Here is a 21,414-nt window from a genome sequence, read left to right on the forward strand (position 1 = left end):
CCATGCAATAAATGTGATAGATGAGCAGGTGACCGTTCCGCCGCGCTCCAGCGTCATTATTTTCGTCGGCACTGAAAAACCTGCAAACCTTGAAGGCGTCATCGATGGCAATCAGCACCTACTCCTGAACCGTCAAATGTGCTTCGCAGGAGGTATAGCCGAGATGCGTGACGGTAAAGCAAATGTTGTGCTGACAAACTTCAGCCACGAATATAGGCACATCAACATTGGTACGCCGGTCGCCTACATAGATGAATGTGTGGCCGCCAGCAATGCTTTCGCCCTCTTCGATGCTGCCGAACCTGCTGACGAATCGAGGTCCCGAACCAGATTTTGACGTCAAGCCGAGCCTTCCGGAGGTCAAGCAAGACCAGCTAAAACCCTGCTCCTGCAATACAAAGACTGCTTTTCGTCGTCGTCAAACAGAAAGAATGAAAATTCTTTCCGTGGCTCGGCGGTCCGTGAAAAGTCTTCGTCAAAGACTTTTCACGGACCGCTGAGCCACTAACGCAGCTCACGAAGACCGACGTCGAATTCAGTTGGCAAACAGCGCAAGTCGAAGCATTTCATGAACTGAAATGACTCCTGCAGAAGCCTCCTATACTTGCGAATTTCGAGGAATACGCCTATACGGAGATTCACACCGATGCAAGCAGCGTAGGACTCGGCGCCGTCCTTGTGCAGTGGAGGGATGGCCTGGAAAGGGTTATCAGTTATGCTAGCCGGTCGCTGTCTAAGGCAGAGGCCAACTATTCCACAACAGAAAAAGGAGTGCCTCGCCATCATCTGGGCTACGTCAAAGTTTCGCCCCTACCTCTACGGCAGGCCCTTCAAAGTTGTGAGCGACCATCACGCCTTGTGTTGGCTAGCTAACTTGAAGGACCCTTCAGGTCGCCTCGCACGGTGGAGCCTAAGACCTCAAGAATTTGACATTTCTGTCGTGTACAAGTCCGGAAGGAAACACTCAGACGCCGACTGCTTGTCTCGTGCCCCCGTCGACCCACCAACGCCCGACGACCAGGATGACAGCTTCTTAGGAGCCATAAGTACCGACGACTTCGCCGAACGACAGCGAGCCGACCCGGAACTGAAGGGTCTCGTGAAATACCTGGAGGGCAGCACCATCGTTGTGCCAAAAGTATTCAGGCGAGGATTGGCATCATTTTCCTTGAAAAACAACGTCCTCGTAAAGAACTTCTCTCCTGCCTGAGCCAGCTACCTTGTCGTTGTACCTTCGGGACTGCGACCAGAAATTCTGCATGCCCTGCAAGACGACCCGACGGCTGGACACCTCGGACATTCCGGCACGCTCGCACGAGTAGAGGAAAAGTACTACTGGCCGCGCCTTGCCACCTACGTCACTCGCTATGTATGGACGTGGCGAGACGGTCAGCGACGGAAGACACCGCCCACAAGACCAGCAGGCTTCCTTCAGCCGACCGAGCCTCCTCGGCGACCATTCCAGGAGATCGGGATGGACCTCCTGGGGCCATTCCCAACGTCGACTTGACGAAAAAATTCGGCAGATCCCACGCACCGTGGGAGTCGATGTTATGCGAAGCATACGGCGGGTAGGTGACTGTGGCGTAACTTTTTTTACTCAGCGACACGATACAAAATGACGCTAAATATTTCTATAAATTTAATACACGCACATATATATGTTGAAGAGCCGCATATGTGTTATATATCCAGTTGTTTACGGTGGGGTAACGCTGCCAATGGCAACGTGAGTATTACCAACACCAGAACCGGTAAGCTGATATGTAGTGCCTATACGTGTCCCGAGAACGCATGCACGTTTCACGAACCCGTGTGCATGTGTGCAAGAAGTTCTTGACAGTTCTTGAACAAGGACATCATCACCGTGATCACTGAGCACCAGCAGCTGGTCATGACTTGTTATCGGATCCGGTCGTGATCGCGGAGACGAGGGGTTCATGTGTAGCGAAGTATGAGATAGAGTACCGCTGTTGGAAATCGTGGATGCCTCGGTCACTTTGTCGATAAATTATCTGTAGATAGAGCCGGCGACGTGTCGGAACCTGAAGTCACCCTTCGCGTTGGTGAGGTATAGGCCGTCGAGGCTGGTAGGCCTGGATAGTGCTACGTAGACCAACATCAGTAGATGGTGTTTGTCGTATTCGTAGACTACCTGGGCGTATGTGCCCTACGTAGCCTAGTCTACAAAGCGGCTGTCAATCAATCTAGCATCATTCTCGGTCAGCATGAGGCCATCGCCCAGCCTCGTAAGAAATGAAGAGGACACCGCGTCGTTCTGGTGGACGAAATGCACTGTACGGTGCAGTGATGTGGATATCATATGTAACTTTCGTTAATGTATTCCTCCGGATTCGAGCAATGCTTCAATATAGCTTGCTGAATCATAGGAATACAAACGTAATGTTTATTAGACTGCTATAAAAGCGGAGCTAACACTGGAACTACAGACGTTCATCTGATATGCAGGGCTGGGCAAAGATACTTTGAAATTGTATCGCGATACGATACAAGATACTCAGGCAAGAAGTATTGGAGATACAGATACAAGATACTACCGCAATAATTGTATCCGATACGATACTTGGCAATTGTATCTTAAGATACTTCGATACATTATCAAATTTGTTATTATAGATCCATATAATGTAGCAGCAAACGCCTATGCACGAAAATGTCTGCTTGAAAATTACTTATCTGTGACCTATTATGTTTCACTTGAAAGAAATGTCTGTTAGTATCTCGAAAGTATTGTCCTTCTTGCTCAAAGTACATTAGTTTCTTTCCAAAACAACTTATTTGGGTTTGTTTTAGTTTCTTCACAGGATAACTCTTCATACACTTCGCTGACAGCGGTTCTTGCTTGTTATTTCTGCCCTTGATGGGAGTCGCTGCTCAGCTTGCCGACCAGCTTGCGGGTTGCTGTGTAATCACAATAACTTCAGTAGGAAGCCTTCCCACGACGGCGCAAATACCGGTGTGGAATTTTACCTTGTCCGTCAAAGACAGTTTCCACAATACCGTATATCCGGACAGGTGTACAGCAGCAACAACGCTGGTAGCGACACTTTCTTTTGTTTTCTTTTTTTTTGGGGGGGGGGGGGGGGGTTGGCGGGGTGGAACCTATGGTGTACACTAGGAGTTTGAGACCTTTCGCTAGTGGCCCGGCCCGCACACATGACCGTATTCATCCCATTTGTTTTCATTTTCTAAATAAGTATGTTCGTGAGCTGCACAGACATGACTGGTCGCAAGCATTCGCTTCGTGAGGAACACGTGGTCACCAAGTGCTGAAATATAACCGCGGAACAAGCACTCTATATTTCCGAATCCGCCTCCAGATTTCACTCATTGTGTACATCGGTATCGATATTTCGCGAATCCTGATTTCAAATCCCCTTTAGAAATGACCTACATATGAGATATGGGGTCCTTTCAAACCCACCATCTTCACTGTCCCAGCCCTTGCAGATTTTGCGACGGCGGCCCGCTGGCTATAAGCTGAGTTTGAGACCCCTGGTGTATACGTAGATGACGTAAAACTGCAATGAATTGTCATATTCTACTTACCTGCTGGCGTAAAGGGTTCTTTGTTGATAGACTCACTAACGTGCAATATTTTAGCAATTTTTCTTCAACGATAGAACATGTGCAACACAGAAACGTCTCAGGCGTATTGTATAGTTGCACAAAGCGCCGCAGGACAACGCCGCTATTAACGCTATTGCAGCTTATAGCTCACATTACGTGGCGATTAGTAATACGAAAAATACTTCAGAAGGCCTAAAACAGGACAGCAAATGTAAGTAAAATAGAGAGGTGGTTGTGTGTCAAACATTCACATTGAATGAGTACTGCACACAATAGAGAGGGCGCCCTTAATAGCTATTAGCACCGCTGAAAGCCGTAGAAAAGTGCTTACAGGAGAGGAAAATACCAGACAGTTGGCGAAAAAGTAGAATGAACTTAATCTATAAAGGCAGGGGAGAAAAGGATAACATTCGCTCGTATAGACCGCTAACCATTACATCGGTGCTATATAGGTTGGCGATGCAGGCAGTAAAATTAAAAATAGAAGCGTGGGTAGAATAAAATGATATTTTGGGAGAACTTCAGAATGGATTTCGAATCGACAGGCGGTTAGACGAAAATCTGTTTGTTCTTACCCAGTGTATATAAATATCGAAATTAGAAAACAGGCCCTTATACGTAGCTTATCTAGATATCACCGGGGCGTATGACAACGTTAATCAGGAAATTTTGTGGGATATATTGAAAGAAGTGGGCATAGGGGACGACTGTATACAGCTTTTGAGGGAAATATACCGAGAAAATACAGTTTGTATAGAATGGGAAGGAATAAGTAGCAAGGACAGCGTTGAAATTAGCAAGGGGCTTAGACAGGGATGTCCTTTGTCCCCGCTGTTATTAATGCTGTACATGGTGAGGATGGGAAAAGCGCTAGAAGGTAGCAACATTGGATTTGTCACACAAACAGGTCGGCACGATGGTTGAGCAGAAGCTTCCAGGTCTATTTTATGCTGATGATACTGTCTTATTTGCCGGCAGTCAAGATGATATACAGCGACTGGCAGATATATGCGGAAGGGAATGTGAGGCTCTAGGACTAGGATTTAGTGCAACAAGATGTGGATTGATGGTATTCAATGATCACGAAGACCATGCGGTCTTAATACAGGGCCAAAAATACCGAGGGTAAGCGAGTACAAGTACCTCGGAGTATGGGTAAATGAGGTGGATAGATATATGGAGGTACAAGCATCGGTAACAAAGGGAAAGAGGAATGCTGCAATTATGAAGCACAGAGCTTTATGGGGATACAATAGGTACGAGGTGCTTCGAGGGCTGTGGAAGGGTGTGATGGTCCCGGGGCTTACATTTGGGAACTCAGTGGTGTGCATGAAGTCAGAGGTACAATCAGGAATGGATGTAAATCAAAGGACGGTGGGCCGCTTCGCGTTGGGCGCTCACGGGAAGACGACAAATGAGGCTGTAAAGGGTGACATGGGATGGACAGGCTTTGAAGTGAGGGAAGCTCAGAGCAAAATGAGATTCGAAGAGAGGCTGAGGAAAATGAAGAAGAGTAGATGGGCATAGAAGGTTTTCAGGTATTTGTAGAGAAAAAGCGTTGACACGCAGTGGAGAAAAAGAACTAGGAGGCTCACCAGTAAATATACGGCTAACAGCGCGGGCGATATGGCAACAAGGAGCATTAAGCGGAAGGTCAGAGAGGCGGAGAAGACTTATTGGATGGCAGCGATGGAAAAGAAGCCGGCTCTGAGTAACTACCTAAAGGGAAAAACGAAATAAGGAGGGAAAGGTTTGATGATAATTCAAGGGGAAGCGCTTTATTGTTTGAAGCAAGGTCGGGCTGCCTTAGAACGCGTAGTTATAAATCGAGATTCAGTAACGAAGAAGAACAATGTACATGCTGCGGGGGAACTAAGGAAACGATGGAACATGTACTGATTGAATGTGGCGATATTCACCCAGGTATACGTGTGGGCACGAGTCTACATGAAGCCTTGGGTTTTAGGGACAACGATGGAAAGCAGAACGCGTCCGCGATAGAAATAAGTAAGAGATGGTTAGAGTATTGGTGGCAGAAAAGTAGAGATTGCCACGCCCACTTGTCTTGTTTTGATGTATTCGGGTTTGACCGGCAGGGACGGTTATCAACGCTCGACGCTGTCCGCGAAGCATTGTTCGAGAAGCTTCACGTCTATAGTAGATCGTTCTGTTAAGATTGCGCCCCGCACGCGAATGTTCCAGCTTTGTCTAGAGATAACGCCGCCACCAGCGATATTGCTGGAAAGTTCGATACCGCCTGTATAAAAGCCTACGCGATTGACCGCTTGTCAGTTGATCGACGGACGACGCCTTGTTCGCCGCTATCATTGTACAGCGTGTATTGCTGTAGCTCTAGTTCTCATTTTCCGGCCACAAGTTCGGCCAAATAAACAGTTTCATCCTGCAAACGCCGACTGCTGTCTTCGTCGACGTCACGACCACGTGACATCTGGTGGAGGTGCTGGGTAACCGATCCCAGTACCTGGTTATCCCAGTACCAGTTCAAGGTTATGCCCTTTGGTCTTTGCTCGGCACCTGCGACGTTCCAGCGCGTTATGGACACCGTGCTGGCTGGATTGAAGTGGCAGACTTGCCTTGTGTACTTGTACGACGTCATTGTGTTTGCCTCAAGCTTCGACGAACACCTCCGGCGCCTTGACACTGTACTACAAGCAATCAAGACTTCTGGCCTCACCTTGAAGCCTGAAAAGTGCCGCTTTGCATACGAGGAGCTGCTGTTTTTGGGTCACGTGATCAGCAAGGGTGGTGTTCGCCCAGACCCGCGGAAAACAGCTGCCATCGCTGCCTTCCCGCCCCCCACCGACACGAAAGCCGTGCACCGTTTTCTCGGCTTGTGCGCCTACTACAGGCGCTTTGTCAAGGAATTTTCACGAATCGCCGAACCGCTAACTCACTTCACGAAGACCGACGTGCCATTCAAGTGGGAAACGGCGCAAATCGAAGCATTTGAAGAACTGAAACGACGCCTTCAGATGCCTCCGATACTAGCACATTTCGACGAATACGCCGATACGGAAATCCACACCGACGCAAGCAGCGTAGGACTCGGCGCCGTCCTTGTGCAGAAGACTGACGGGCAGGAAAGGGTCATCAGTTATGCTAGCCGGTCGCTATCAAAGGCAGAAACGAACTATTCCACAACAGAAAAGGAGTGCCTAGCGATCATCTGGGCCGCATCCAAGTTTCGCCCCTACCTCTACGGCAGGCCCTTCAAAGTTGTGAGCGACCACCACGCATTGTGTTGGCTAGCTAACTTGAAGGACCGTTCAGGTCGCCTCGCACGGTGGAGCCTACGACTTCAAGAATTCGACATTACCGTCGTTTACAAGTCCGGAAGGAAACACTCCGACGCTGACTGCCTGTCTCGCGCCCCCGTCGACCGACCGCTGCAGGACGACAAGGAGGACGACTCCTTCTTGGGAATCATAAGTGCCGACGACTTCGCCGAACGACAGCGAACGGATCCAGAACTCAGGGGCCTTGTGGAATACCTCGAGGGCAGGACCACCGTTGTTCCGAAGGTATTCACGCGGGGACTGGCGTCATTTTTCTTGCGCAACGGTGTTCTCCTAAAGAAGAACTTCTCGCCGCTTCGAGCCGATTGCCTTCTCGTGGTACCCTCGACATTGCGGCCAGAGGTCCTCCAGGCTCTGCACGACGACCCGACGGCTGGACACCTGGGTGTTTCTCGCACGCTAGCAAGAATACAGGAGAAGTACTACTGGCCGCGCCTTTCCGCCGACGTCACTCGTAACGTGAAGACGTGCCGGGATTGTCAGCGACGCAAGACACCGCCCACTAGGCCAGCCGGACTTCTGCAGCCTATCGAGCCACCTCGACGGCCGTTCCAGCAAATCGGGATGGACTTACTGGGGCCGTTCCCGACGTCCAATACCGGGAACAAATGGATCGTCGTAGCTACAGACTACCTAACCCGCTACGCCGAGACGAGGGCCCTGCCTAGAGGCAGTGCCGCCAAGGTAGCGAAGTTCTTCGTTGAGAACATCGTCCTGCGTCATGGCGCCCCAGAAGTTCTCATCACCGACAGAGGTACGGCGTTTACTGCTGACCTAACTCACGCAATACTGAGATACAGCCAAACAAGCCACCGCCGGACCACAGCGTACCACCCACAGACAAATGGCCTGACCGAGCGGCTAAACAAGACCATCGCCGACATGTTGGCCATGTATGTCGACGTCGAACACAAGACGTGGGATGCCATCCTTCCGTATGTGACCTTCGCATACAACACGGCCGTCCAAGAAACGACGCAGATGACGCTGTACAAGTTGGTCTACGGAAGGAGCCCGGCGACGACGCTCGACGCCATGCTACCCAACGTCACCGACGAATAAAACCTCGATGCCGCCGCTTACTTACAACGTGCCGAAGAAGCTCGACAGCTCGCCCGCCTGCGCATCAAGACCCAGCAGCACACCGACAGCCGTCGCTACAATCTTCGACGACGCTTCGCGGAATACCAGCCCGGCGACCGTGTTTGGGTCTGGACGCCGATACGCCGACGTGGGCTTAGCGAAAAACTCCTTCGGCGATACTTCGGGCCATACAAGGTTCTTCGACGCCTCGGCGCTCTTGACTACGAGGTGATCCCGGACGGCATTACGAACTCCCAGCGACGCCGCGCACGACCTGAAGTCGTCCATGTCGTGCGCCTAAAGCCGTTTTTTGCGCGTTAGCGAACCTGGGGACTCTATTTTTCTTCCTTTGTTATTGTAATTTATTTTTGTATGCACTTGTTTTTTCTCTCTCTTCTATGTTCTTTCACAAGCATCGGGACGATGCTTTTTCAGAGGGGGGCAATGCCACGCCCACTTGTCTTGTTTTGATGTATTCGGGTTTGACCGGCAGGGACGGTTATCAACCCTCGACGCTGTCCGCGAAGCATTGTTCGAGAAGCTTCACGTCTATAGTAGATCACGTCTATAGTAGATAGTAGAAAATACAAAAATAAATAATGGGGAAAATAAGGTCATTCTGCCTTAAGAGGCAGAGAGATGGACCGTGAATTTATTTTTTTTTGGTATAATAACATATATTTAATCAATGTAGATAAGGTATTAGGCCAACATGAAACAAGGAAGTTTTTTTTTCGCGCCTAGTGGCAGACATGTCACCGCCCCGTTGTAAAGGGGACGCTCATAGCATCTAGCATGAAGTATCGTCAACGTACCTGTTGAGATAGCAGAAAATTCACTGCCTATGAAAAATTGCCTGAAACGGCTCGTTGGGACGCTCATGAGTAAAAGGGAGCATTCAGTAAAACAACGTTTCCCGAGTACCCTTCCTAACATCTTTAAGATGGCTCCTAATGATTTTCATTATTATAATGCAAACTCAATTTCGCTATTTTTCTAAGCGGTAAGCTGGATGGTTTGTACTGTATGCTCAAAACACGCCCACATAATTATATATTTGTTTTCAAAATCGCCTTGGCAACGTCAAAATGTGTGAACAGTAGTAGAAATAAAGCAGAAGAATAAAGCAGAGATCTTATTTTGGGAGCGCGTTGCAAAAGACCTACTGCAGTGACCAGACCGGAAAAACAGTGCAGAGACTTAGGTTATGTATGAGATGCAAAATGACAGCTAAGAAAGCACTTGTGCTAATAATGAACTGATGATTTCATGATTTCTTTGAATAAATGTAGCAGAAAGTGACAAATACAGTACGCCAAGATATTGTATGTTAGGTAAACGCTTGCTCTTTTAGATCTAGCATCAGTACCAGCTAAAGTTGTTAGAATCTTATTTGCATATAAGTAAATTCATTGCATGCAATTCAAACTTACATCCACGAGTTCCTTCCAATACATTTCGTTACGGAGCAAGACGCAAGACGCAAGACGCAAGATAATCTTCAATAACGACACTGTAGCCATATCAGAATTTGCGCGATAGACGCCGCACGCAGTAGAGTACGCGGCGCAGGACAGTGGCTAAGAGCAAGTGTCGCGGCACTGGCGCAACTAAAAAGAAAAGAGACGAGAAAACAAAAAGTACATGGGCTGGGCGTAGACTCTGGCGGAAAAATAAAATTGCGTCACTGCCCTAAGACCTTATCAGATAGCTTAGTGGCACCAGTACCAGCTTGAGAAGCGGAGATTGGCCAGCGACTATTGTTTCGCACGGTTGTGTTGCGATAGAAGTATCTTGTATCTTAGATACACGTTACATTATCGAATTTATCGGAAATACAGATACAGATACTCGTCTTTAGAAACGTATCGCAATACAGATACAAGATACCCATAGAGTATCTAAGATAGTATCTAAGATACATATATCTTCGATACTGCCCAGCACTACTGATATGACGCCTGTATCGTAAGAGTACACATCGTAGGAGCATCATGTAGTGTTTATTTCTTTCTTGTAAAATTAGATAGCCAGCACCACAACCACAATTGACGTTGCATCGATATTACGCCTGCGTAGGCTGTTTTTCGAAACCAGTTTATAGACCTGCCGTGGCTCAGTAGTAGAATACCTGATTGCCACGCAGAATGCTGGGGTTCGATTCCTGCTGGGATCCTAATTTTCACTCTTTCCATTCTTTGAGTCAACACTGCCGATATTGGTTTTCCTTAACGCCCTAGCATTTAAGTAGTTACCAATGTCTGTTCTCGCCGTTCCTGGGTAGATATAAACTGTCAGTCACCTGTGGCGCATACCCGTACACCGTGGCCCGTGGCAAACGGGTATGTGCCACTAGTGTCTTGTGGAAAGGGTTTGACGACGTACGCGACAGGATTTTAACGTTATTCATGTCATGACCCGCAATCCTATTCGTCAAATCCTCTTACCCTCCCATGCAAATTTTGGTCTACACCAAATTAAGGAGGCGATCATGAGAGCACCTAGACGTAGGCGGCTAGATAGATAGATAGATAGATAGATAGATAGATAGATAGATAGATACGTAGATAGAAACGCTCAAAGTGCCAGAGGTTCGCTAAGAAATGCTTCGCATTTAATAAATGGATTGTCGTGGCTACCGACGACCTCACCCGCTAGGCCGAAACAAAAGCTCTGCCCAAAGGCAGTGCCGCTGAGGTAGCCAAGTTCTTCGTTGAGAGCATCGTCCTTCTACACGGCGCCCCAGAGGTTCTCATTACCGACAGAGGTACGGCGTTTACGGCTGACCTAATACAGGCGATCTTGGAATACAGCCACACAAGCCACCGCCGGACCACCGCGTACCACCCACAGACCAACGGCCTGATCGAGCGTCTAAATAAGACCATCGCCGACATGCTGGCCATGTACGTCGACGTCGAACACAACGTGGGATGCCATCCTTCCGTACGTGACCTTCGCGTACAACACGGCCGTGCAAGAAACGACGCAGATGACGCCATACAAGTTCGTCTACGGACGGAGCCCGGCAATGACACTCGACGCCATGTTGCCAAACATGACCGACGAGGAAAACATCGACGTGACCACCTGCCTACAGCACGCCGAAGAAGCACGACAGCTCGCCCGACTGCGTATCAAGAACCAGCAGACGACTGACAGCCGCCGCTACAAGCTTCGACGACACGGTCACCAACCTGGTGACCGTGTATGGGTATAGACGCTAATACGCCGACGGGGTCTTAGTGAGAAGCTTCTTCGACGATACTTCGAACCGTACAGTGTACTTCGACGCCTCAGCGCACTAGACTACGAGGTTGTCCCTGACGGCATTACGAACTCTCAGCGGCGCAGTGCGTGACCTGAAGTCGTCCATGTAGTCCGCTTCAAGCCATATTACGCGCGTTAGTTAATATGAGGACGGTACTTTTGCTTTATTGTTGTACTATCTTGCTTGTGCTTATTGTTTATTGTGTCTTCTCGCTTCATTGTTGTTATTTATTGTTGCATGCATCCCCCCCACCCTCCCTCGTGTTCTGTTTTAAGCATCGGGACGATGCTTTTTCAGAAGGGGTCATTGCCACGTGCGGTTCTTATTATCACTTTTGCTGTATTCGGGTTTCACGCACAAAGACTGCCAGCAACGTTCCGCGCAAACCGCGCCTCATTGTTCGAGAAGCTTCGCGATTATTGTAGATCGTTTTGTTATGATTGCGCGCAAGGCGCGAACGCACGAGCTTATTCTAGAGCTTGTGCGACAACCAGCGATAACAATGGAATATTTGGCGGCAGATGTATAAATGCCGACGCGCTTCACCGCTTGTCAATTTATCGACGGCCGACGCCCTGTTCGCCGCTGTCAGTGTACAGCGTGTATTACTGTAGTTTGAGCTTGTATTTCCCGGCCACAAGTTCGGCCAAATAAACAGTTTCATCTTGAACACGCCGGCTGCTTTCTTCGTCGACGTCACGACCACGTGACAATATCTACCCAGTTACGGCAAGAACAGACATTGTTAATCCAAATGTGTGAACATTGATAAAATGCGGGATCGGCAGCGTTGACCAGACGAATGTAAAGAATAAAAATCAGGATGGTAGCTGGAATCAAACCCAGGCATTCTGCGCGGCAGTCAAGTGTTCGGCCACAGAGCCAAGATAGATCTTGAAATGGCTTTGGAACAAAGATCCTCTGCCGGCGTCATGGCGGTGAAACTTCAATTATGGTTGCAGGGTTGGCTGTCTAATTCTATAACAAAGTAATAAACATTACAGGTGAACTCTTATGATACAGGCGTCATGTCGGGTTAAAGTCAATGGTGGATACAGCGTGCGCCCGCTTTTATAACAGCCTAATAAACGTTAAATGCGTACTCCTATTACTTAGCACGTTATATTGAAGGGTTGCTCGACCCCGGAGGAATACGCCAACGAGCAATATTCGCATCATCGCGTCGTTGCATGCACTTCACTTCAATAAAACTGGCGTCTGCACACTAACGTGAGTGCTGATGTTACGTTAAAATTTAAGGGGTAATACCCTTTAAACTCAAGTGCAGTGAATGTGGCTGATAGGCCCACGAAAACACGACGATCCACCTAGAAACGCTTGGCTCAAAACACGAAATTCCGCGCAGACAGCTACTAGGTGAGTGTTTTCTCATGCGTCCAATTCCAACAATGCGTGAGATCTGCCGAAATTTTCTGCATGTGTATATATACGCGAGCACCTACAAACAGACGCACGAACATAAACAAATGGTGGATGACAATTCACCCTTCCCCCTCCACCTCCGAGAATATTTTTTCGCTTTTCTCCTGCCACTCACATTCTCTGGCGGCGCCTAACACTGCCGAGACTTGCCCGATAATTTCGAACACAATGCACTTATAACACCGGGTGGTTGTCTCACGCCGTCTGCATAAACCCATAGTTGAGCCCATTCTCGCGCAGCAGCCCTTAATTCGTTGTTTCGGAATCGACATAGAGGCATTGTTTCGGAATGGGCCCCGCAGCCACAAGACAGCGTCGGGAAGAGCGTAATTCGTTCATACTGTTGCAATAACACGGTAGAGAGGGAAGCAGAGGCTGTCCATTCGAAAACAACTTTTTCCGCTGTGCATATGACCGCTCATCTGACTATGCAGAGGGAGCGGGCGAGATATTGAGAAGTTGCAGAGGATGAGGGGGCAAAGAATAATACTTACATGTAAAATCGGACAGTAAGCTTCTTTTATTCGTTCAGTTTCAGGTGTCTGCAAACCGAGTGCGTTCTATCAAAGGAAACCTTCTTCAGAGATGTTTATTGGCATAACTGAATATTTGAATTTGCATATCGTATTCATGCTATTCTTGACTCCCAACACATTTGGTCAGCGAGGCACGGTGGTGCCTGCGTAAACGAAGTGCAAGACGCGTTCATCAGTGCCATATCGTGCGACATCTGAGGCAAACGAAAAGCAGGAATAACACTACCGCCGCGGATGATAACTGTGTCGCTTCTGGTAGCGTTGCAAGAACGCCCGACAAGTGAGCCTCGTGCTATGCGCGATAACAAAAATGCGTTCTTCTGTTATCTCTCCTGGTTGCTATGACAGCCGAAGTGTATGAGACAAACCAATAGCGGTAGGACATATATAGCCAGCCTCGCTCACATGCGCGGGTAAAGCATTCGCGGCTGAATTCACACCACCATGCCGGATCTTAGAGTGCACTGCTTCCGCGACCACGCCGTCGCAGGCGTCAACTGGCGGCCGACTCGCTTTGTCGACGAGGTGCCCAGTTCGCGTGTGTGTGGCCTCTGTCGCATGATTCCAATGAGGACTGTGCTGTTGCCATGCTCACACGTTCTATGCCAGTCGTGCCACGCAGCCAACTCCCAAGGATACGGTGGGCGGTGTCCCTTGGATCAAGGAACGGTTCGATGAAGCGCAATGTGTTAGCCAGTGATTGGCCTACGAGAACAGCGAACGCTCTGAAGGTAAGCGTATCGTTGCGGTCGTTCTTACGGAAAACTCTTCCAATGCATTGCTTGCACGGCTGCATATATGAAATACGAGCAGTTATAGGGGCTAGTTGGTGTTGCATCTTGGAAATTCGTGCTTTTATCGTACGAGGATGGATTGAGTACACACAAACACAAAGCGCAGAGTAGCAACTGCTTTATTTCAAGACATTTTCCTCACATATATACCCAAAGGAAAGCATCGCAAAAACCCGAAGCAAGATAAAATATTCAAATGGGCCATGCGCATGAAAAGAGTTAATTTGTTCGTATGAAGTGGATATTGTTTTAAGAAATATTGATGGATGGATAAATAAACCAGTTGTTAGTCTTCTCTCTGTGTTTGTGTGTACTCGGTCCGTCTTCGTACAATGAAAAGCGCGAATTTCGTAGCTGCATATATGCGCGCTTAACACTGCGAGGCTGGTCATATTGCCTAGTCAAACTCATCTACTGGTTAACGTTAAGATAAGCGCTTATTATAAGGTGATACTTCTGTATATCTTACTACGTGACTTTAACATACAGTTCATGAGGATAACGAGCGCAAGCGTTGTAGCGTTCAACATATTAGTACAGTGCTTCATTGCGAAGTCAAAATGTTTCCGATCACTGGCTTTTTGGGCACACAATATTTCGCAGATGAGATAATAGAGGCACGAAAAACCAGAGTAAACGTAGTTCACAACGATAAAAATTGCAGGACATTGGAAAAATTTCGTTGTTTCGAAGCAGATTCAGATTGAAACGCTTTTAGGTAAACGCCAATCTCACTGAAGCAATGTCCTGACTAACTATATAGGATATATCTCAATAGCGACCGCTTTGCACGTGATTTAGCAAAACCTGCCTCTTCAAACCAATGTGACAAGTTAGCAAGTGCGAGAGGAATTCCGTTCCTTCTTTTTCGATACCCGCGCGACGGACATTTTACTTAATCGATGACCAACTGCCAAGCGCAAACCTTGTCGCTTATGGCATTCAATTAGCATTCGGGCCAGGGCCAGAGAACAAGTGTTCTGTAAGCCAGATATTAATGAACATAATAAGCTAATCAATCGGGTTATCCAGCTTCAAAAATCATAAGCTGTGTCATGACAGAGAGAGACATACACTTAAGCTAAAGAGTGTCAGTTGTTCAGCGAGGACAGATTACAGCGGAAACATCTGCAGCGCCTTCGTCGCTTTCTGGTGTGAAGCTCAAAAGTTCTGGCAATAGAAAATTGAGTGCTCTGAAAGCGGCTGGTCATTGAGGCGTGTGAATGTTATCTAGAGCTCTCACAAGCCGTGAATATAAAACGAAGGATGGAAGAGCGCAATTAGAACAATGACAATGAAGGAACGAAGGCCACGGGGCAACCGCTCGCGCTCTTTCATCCGCTGATTTAAATATGAACTAAGTTAGCCCTCATGAAATTGTAACTAACGCAAACTGTAAATGATATACCCGAAAAATGGGTTTAGTGGAAAGCTTCTTTAATCGTTATTCACTAATCTTTATGCGTACCCACACTGCTTTGAAGTGCATGGGTTAGATTTCCACCGAAGGTAAGTGAAGTTGCGAGAACCGTTGAAAAAGCTCGCAAGAAAACAAGCCATATGAAACGTGAACATTGGTCACCTTCCACTCCATAAGAGTCGTTAGTTGAAACATTTTTGTAAGTGTGCATACAACAAAGAATCGTGGGCAGGTGAGACGTTGTTCTCCAGTGAAACGTATTTGCTTAATTGTAAAAGAAGACAACCAACCAGGTCATTGAACAGGCCCCGTAAGGCAAGAACAACAACAAAAAAAATTCTGCCTTTTTTTAACCTTCAAAGAATACCGACATCAAGGTTATCATTCATCAAGCAGCAGCTGTTGTTTTCAAAGAGGGAGAGACAGAGAAAAAGAAAGAGAACAAATTCTTAAGCCGCCAAACTGTGTCGTCACATAAGATAGGCGCATACATGCTAGTAAGTCCAAAACTATCAGCTGAGATATTTTCTTCACGTCCACCTATTATTAGATAACGGATGTCTTCTAAAGAAATCATGTTCGTTTGTTTCTTGTTCTTCTTGCAACGTAGGTTCATTGCTGGAACGAAGCGCACGGTTGCAAATTTGAAGGAGCTGTGGACTTTATGCTGCGACACTACGAGAATGAATGCACATTCCACACCGTGGAGTGTTTGCGATGCGGAGTGCATGTCTCGCACAGGGCACTGTCAAAGCACTACGCGGCCGGATGCGATGCCGCTGTTTCCCTAGCAGGCAGAAAGAACACTTCGTCGAAATCTATAGCAATGACCCTTCAAAAGATGACAGCTGCTCTCCAAGAACTGAAGACGCTGTTGAGGAATGACCACAAGCAGCTGCTGCTTGCGATTCAGTGTCCAATGAATGAAGTGATTGAACAGATCAGGAGCCAGGAATCCAGATTCACTGTGTTCCCTCACAATGTCGCAGCACCTGTAAGGACAGAGATGGATCAAGACGCAACACCGAGTCCCTCGAGCTCTTGCCAAGAGAGAACTTGTCGGCAGAATACGACTGAGGACGCCAGCACGTCGTCTGCATCATGCTCCAAGAAACCAGCGGTGCCTCAGAAGCCGGAACCATTTGCAGACGTTTCACAAGGTGTTCTGAATGCGATGCGCAATACTACCTCACAAGATTACCCAAAGCATGCCATTACGTATCTCCTTGAAGGTGTTAAATGCGATATAGAGCTAACAGGCACGTTGTCGACGGCACGAACATGGACGACAGTAAGTGAAATTGTGACGTATGGTGTGACGCTCGAAAACGTTCCCTTGCATAAGAAATCGCACGAAAAAAACATTGCTTATGTGACGGTGTTACACACGAGCGACTCATATTTTACTGTTCAACTATACGTCTATGAATGCAAACTCGGAGTTCGAATTCAGTTTTATGGGAAGCATCATGGCTTGACCTTTCCGGCCCCTGTCATCAAGCTCGATCTAAGCGGAACGTTTCCACCTGATTCCTATTGGCACGGAAGTGATTGCGAGTGCTATGCTACCACTGAGGCAACTTCTCGGCGCACAGACTCAGAAATACAAACTGACGAGACAATGCAGATATGCGTACTAGACAAAAACGTCAAGTTTGGAATCATGGTCTCACCTGAATAACATGCTAGGCACGACGCTCGAGTACCTAGGGTTGCGCTTCACCCTTCGTGTATGTCATGTTTGTGTCTTTTATTCCAATAACGCTGGCTGTAAGAGAGAACATGTCATAGCATCACATAAAGAAGAAAAACTGCAATTCGTCATTCTTGATTGAATACATGCTGCACTAGTAAAATCATTTCAGTTTTAGGTGTGATTGTGTCGACGAATTTTGTTTTCTGATTAAACTGTGGGGGCTGAATAAAACACGTGCTGTATAATTCCTAATAATGCTTGTTTCTTACACAACTTTTCGGTAGCATTTCTTCATATTTTACCGCTGATTCTACTGTGTATTATATGTTTTCAGTATCATTTGTTTGTGGTAATTTTAGTGGGAAACCCTCTTGGGGTTTGTAAGAAAGTGGCATTTTGTAATTAAGCTTCATAAAAAGGTCCCAGAAGATGTGTTCGTAATCGTGTCACTCGGGCCTCCGCTTGAGAGTTGAAGCGATTTTTAATTTAGTGCATAATGCAAACGTTGTATTCAAAAGCCGCAAATCAAAAGCAGTAAGAGCAAGTTGGGAGACAATTCACAACTGATATTGCTCGTATATGAAACAATCGAGAATATGTACCCTAATGATGTCATGTGAATCACCGTTCTGGCGCCACGAAGTGCTCCAAAAAGATGTTTGGTTGATCCCTCCGTCATAGGAATCGGTATAACACGAAAATGAAGCGTGTCGTCACAGAAGTAGTTCATTGTTTATTGTGCATTGGTATATGAGAGCTTGTACAATGTCTACTGTTGTTTGGCAGATATAGCACTGCTTGATGTGGACTCATCGCACAAACGCCCTTGATCATGATTTAACCCTTGCGGTAGCTGAGGTTCTTAACATATATGTGGATTCCGTATATGGGTGAATCCCGCGCAACGATGGCATCAACAAGCACATAATAAACACTAATTCTCGATATACACGCCTTCAAAGCGTCTTGAAATGCGAAGAGAAACGCTACGTGCGTCGTGTCTTTCCTCTATAGCCTGGCCGTTTCTTCTCACAGGGAGAGCAGGGAACGCGGTGCGACAGTCAGGCGAGCGTCGGAGAGCTATTTGTCGATATGGATGGATGCTATGAGCGAGGCTTGCGCTGAAACCGCCACCTCACGGTGTGTTAAAGCGTTGATGAAATTAAACTTGTATTGGAAACGCGCCGAATGGGACAGTCGTTGCAACGCCGTGTTTTTTTTATTGTTTTTTGCGAGCCTGGTGGCACAGATGTCACTGCCCCGTTATAAAGGGGATGCTCATAGCATCCATCTATCCAAGGTCACTGTGAGAGGCAAGTGTGAAAGATAAAAGGTGCGTTCATGTCGCCTCCGTAATGTGTTTGGCGGTAGCTCATTCTGCTTCTGGTCACCGACGCGTGCGGACGCAGGATGGTTAGCTCCCAGAGAGCTGCGACAGCGGTCGCTTACGGCCGTGGTACCCCATCTTTTACCGTGCCAAAGGACTACAGGATTGTACTGCCCACTGTTTCATCAGGTGATGCTATGAAGCGTGCAGTCGTATTGCACTGCGATATTTCAGGAAGGCCGTATCGCATCGAAGATTTTCGAAAGCCCTTGCAAGACGCCGGTGTCATCAAAGATGTGGCGGTTATCGGTGCCTACCAGATGTCACACGTCTGGCTTGTCAACCTGCGGACAGATGAGGCCAAAAAGAAGCTTGTGGAAGCAGGTCGCTTGGTAGTCAAGGACCGGCTGTGCATCGTCATTGACCCTAACAGGCAAGAGGTGCGTCTAAAGTTGCACTGGGTGGCTTTAGATGTTTCTAACGAAAGCATTCGAAGGACATTTAGCGAGTATGGTGAAGTAAAGGAGGTGACAAACGACAGGTGGAAAGTGGAAGGATGTGAATGTGCTGACTCCCTGACGAAGTTTGTGAGACTAATTTTGAAGGAAGGTGTTGCACTTGACGATATACCGCATCAGATTCGTCTAGGCAGCGGTACAGCGCTCATTGTTGCGCCAGGGCGAGCACCGTTATGCCTTCGCTGCAAACATACGGGCCATATACGGCGGGACTGCAGAGTTCCAAAATGCAACGAATGTCATGCATTTGGCCACACACAGGAGGCTTGCACGCGGAGCTACGCCAGAGCGGTAGGACGGCCTGCTGTTTCAGACCAGAGCGAGCTCATCATGGACGAGGAAGAGGCAGAACAGGCTGCGGCACCTGTAGCAATTTTTATGAACGGAAAAGACCAGGGAGCGGCCAAGGACGATAGCGTCTCCAGGTGCCCACCGTCGGCGATGGACAACGCGGGCGTCGGTAAGCGTCAAGAGCCGGTGGAAGCGAACGCGGACGGCGTCGACGTGGGAAACCTGGCGGAGGAATCTGCCAGAGAACAGCGGGACGCATGCAGCGTCTCTCAAGTTCCAGAGGCAGCGGGCAAAGAACCGGCGGTCATCGCAACTGCAGCGGAGGAGATGGACGCCGAGGCAGCACCAGCAAAACGTCGCCATGAGGATGTGGTTGCCGCGTCGCAGGATCAGCGTATGAGGCAGATAGAAGCGTCTGTGGGTGTCAGTGCTGCAAAGAAGAAAGCGCGCGGTGCTGTTCGCATGCGTGCTTCGTCCCTATCAAGGGGCGACAAAGATGCAAATCTTTAGCCGCCACAATGGCGTGGGTGCAAGGCGTCGATATGCATGACGAGGGCGTCTTGCCGTCGGCCTCGAACGGCGGCAGAACTGTGTCATTGGAATGGTCCCTGCGCGTAGGAACAATTAATATTCGTGGATTGGCAGCTAAAAGGAGACAAAACCAATTATATCGTGTTGCGACGGAGCAGGAATTAGATATAATTGCAGTTCAGGAAACGAAAATTGAACGTGCAGACCGGACCGATGACATGGTACGCCCTTTTTCGGCGCGTTACAATGTGTGTGTTAGTCATGCTGTTGGCTCGTCCGGAGGATGCCTTCTCTTTATTAGTAACTGCTTGGGCATTGGAATACAGTCGGTCACAAGCTGTAAATCGGGTCGCCTTGTTATTTGCGACTTTGTTTTCGCCGGCAATGAATGGCGAGTTGTTTGTTTGTATGCACCAACTGACGTTGCTCAGCGTCTAGACTTTTTCTGCCGTGTATGTGATTATTGTAACACTGACCGCATTCTTAACCTCCTCGGCGATTTTAATTGCGTTTGTTCGGCACGGGACAAAACGAGTTCTACCCCATATCGCGAGGCGAGTACAATTAAGTTAGCAGATATGATAAATGATTACGCCCTTGAGGATCTAGGTGAAAGTATTTCGAGTGGCCATCGCGTCCAATTCACGCATTTTCAGGGATTAAGTCACTCTCGCCTTGATCGTGCCTACGTGTCGCTTGATATTGTACCTTTGTGTACAGATTACTCTGTAACTCCTCTATCTTTCACTGACCATTGTTTGGTTAAGTTTACCATTTGCAGCAGAAAAGAAAGGAAAGGAAAATTTAATTGGGATTTATGGAAAATGAATAACAAACTCCTTGATGACGACGTTTTCCAAACATTAATACAAGAGAGCATAGAAGAGCTAAATGACGACAATAGCTCTAGAACTGGTCCAAAGTGGGAAACATTTAAGCAAAGAATAAAAATGAAAGCTATAGAAAAGTCCACTATTCTTAAGTTCGAAGGACGCAGAAATGAGCACGTTTTACGTTCAAACTTGGACGCACTTTTAGAGGAAGAGAGCCGAATGCCGGGAAACTTTAAGGAAGACATTCGTGCTGTTAAAGAAAAATTGGAACTTCTAGACATCGAGAAATATCATGGAGCTATAATTAGGGCCCGCGCGGTAAAAATGGTAACTGATGAGAGTCCGACGAAACGCGCTCTGGGTATGGAAAAGAGTTATGCCCAGCGTAATTTAATAACACAGATTGTGTACAATGGTGTTCTAACAAATGCCAGAGATGACATTGCGCAGGCTTTTTACGAGTATTACAGCAAGCTGTTTGCAATAGGTCCTGTAGATCGTGACCACTTCACAAAAGAATTTTTGTCGTCCATGCCGCAGGTTGCTGATGAAACTAAAGATAGATTGGAACTCTCTGTCTCGGTGGGTGAGGTAGAGAGAGCGATCGATCACCTCAACTGCGGCAAGTCGCCTGGACCGGACGGCCTAAGTGCGGCTTTTTACAAGAAGTTCAAGCACGAGTTGTCTCCAATTTTGGCGCACCTTTTCAACGAAGCATTTGAGGTGAAATCTCTGCCTCCGTCATTTCTGTCCTCCCATACTA

The 21,414-nt window shown here is 47.7% G+C and overlaps 2 protein-coding genes across 2 annotated transcripts in view; both read left to right on the plus strand.

Moving 5' to 3' along the window:
• Window positions 1–17,346, plus strand: part of LOC119372362 (uncharacterized) — a 30,404-nt gene extending 13,058 nt beyond the window's left edge. The window contains exon 2 of the mRNA XM_037642836.2: window positions 16,066–17,346. Coding sequence (XP_037498764.1) covers window positions 16,120–17,136 — 1,017 coding nt within the window. The 5' untranslated portion in view covers window positions 16,066–16,119 and the 3' untranslated portion in view covers window positions 17,137–17,346. The remainder of the gene's footprint in view (window positions 1–16,065) is intronic.
• A 1,215-nt stretch (window positions 17,347–18,561) lies between these two features.
• On the plus strand, window positions 18,562–19,797 carry LOC125760300 (uncharacterized). Its single transcript, XM_049420180.1, has one exon. It carries the CDS (start codon window positions 18,562–18,564, stop codon window positions 19,795–19,797), a length of 1,236 nt encoding a protein of 411 aa, XP_049276137.1.
• Window positions 19,798–21,414: the final 1,617 nt, after the last annotated feature.

Source organism: Rhipicephalus sanguineus, chromosome 10, assembly GCF_013339695.2.
Source record: "Rhipicephalus sanguineus isolate Rsan-2018 chromosome 10, BIME_Rsan_1.4, whole genome shotgun sequence".
Taxonomy (NCBI): domain Eukaryota; kingdom Metazoa; phylum Arthropoda; class Arachnida; order Ixodida; family Ixodidae; genus Rhipicephalus; species Rhipicephalus sanguineus.

Excerpts from the sequence above, each read along its gene's own strand:
- LOC125760300 (XM_049420180.1), top strand. The coding sequence starts at position 18,562 with ATGGTTAGCTCCCAGAGAGCTGCGACAGCGGTCGCTTACGGCCGTGGT.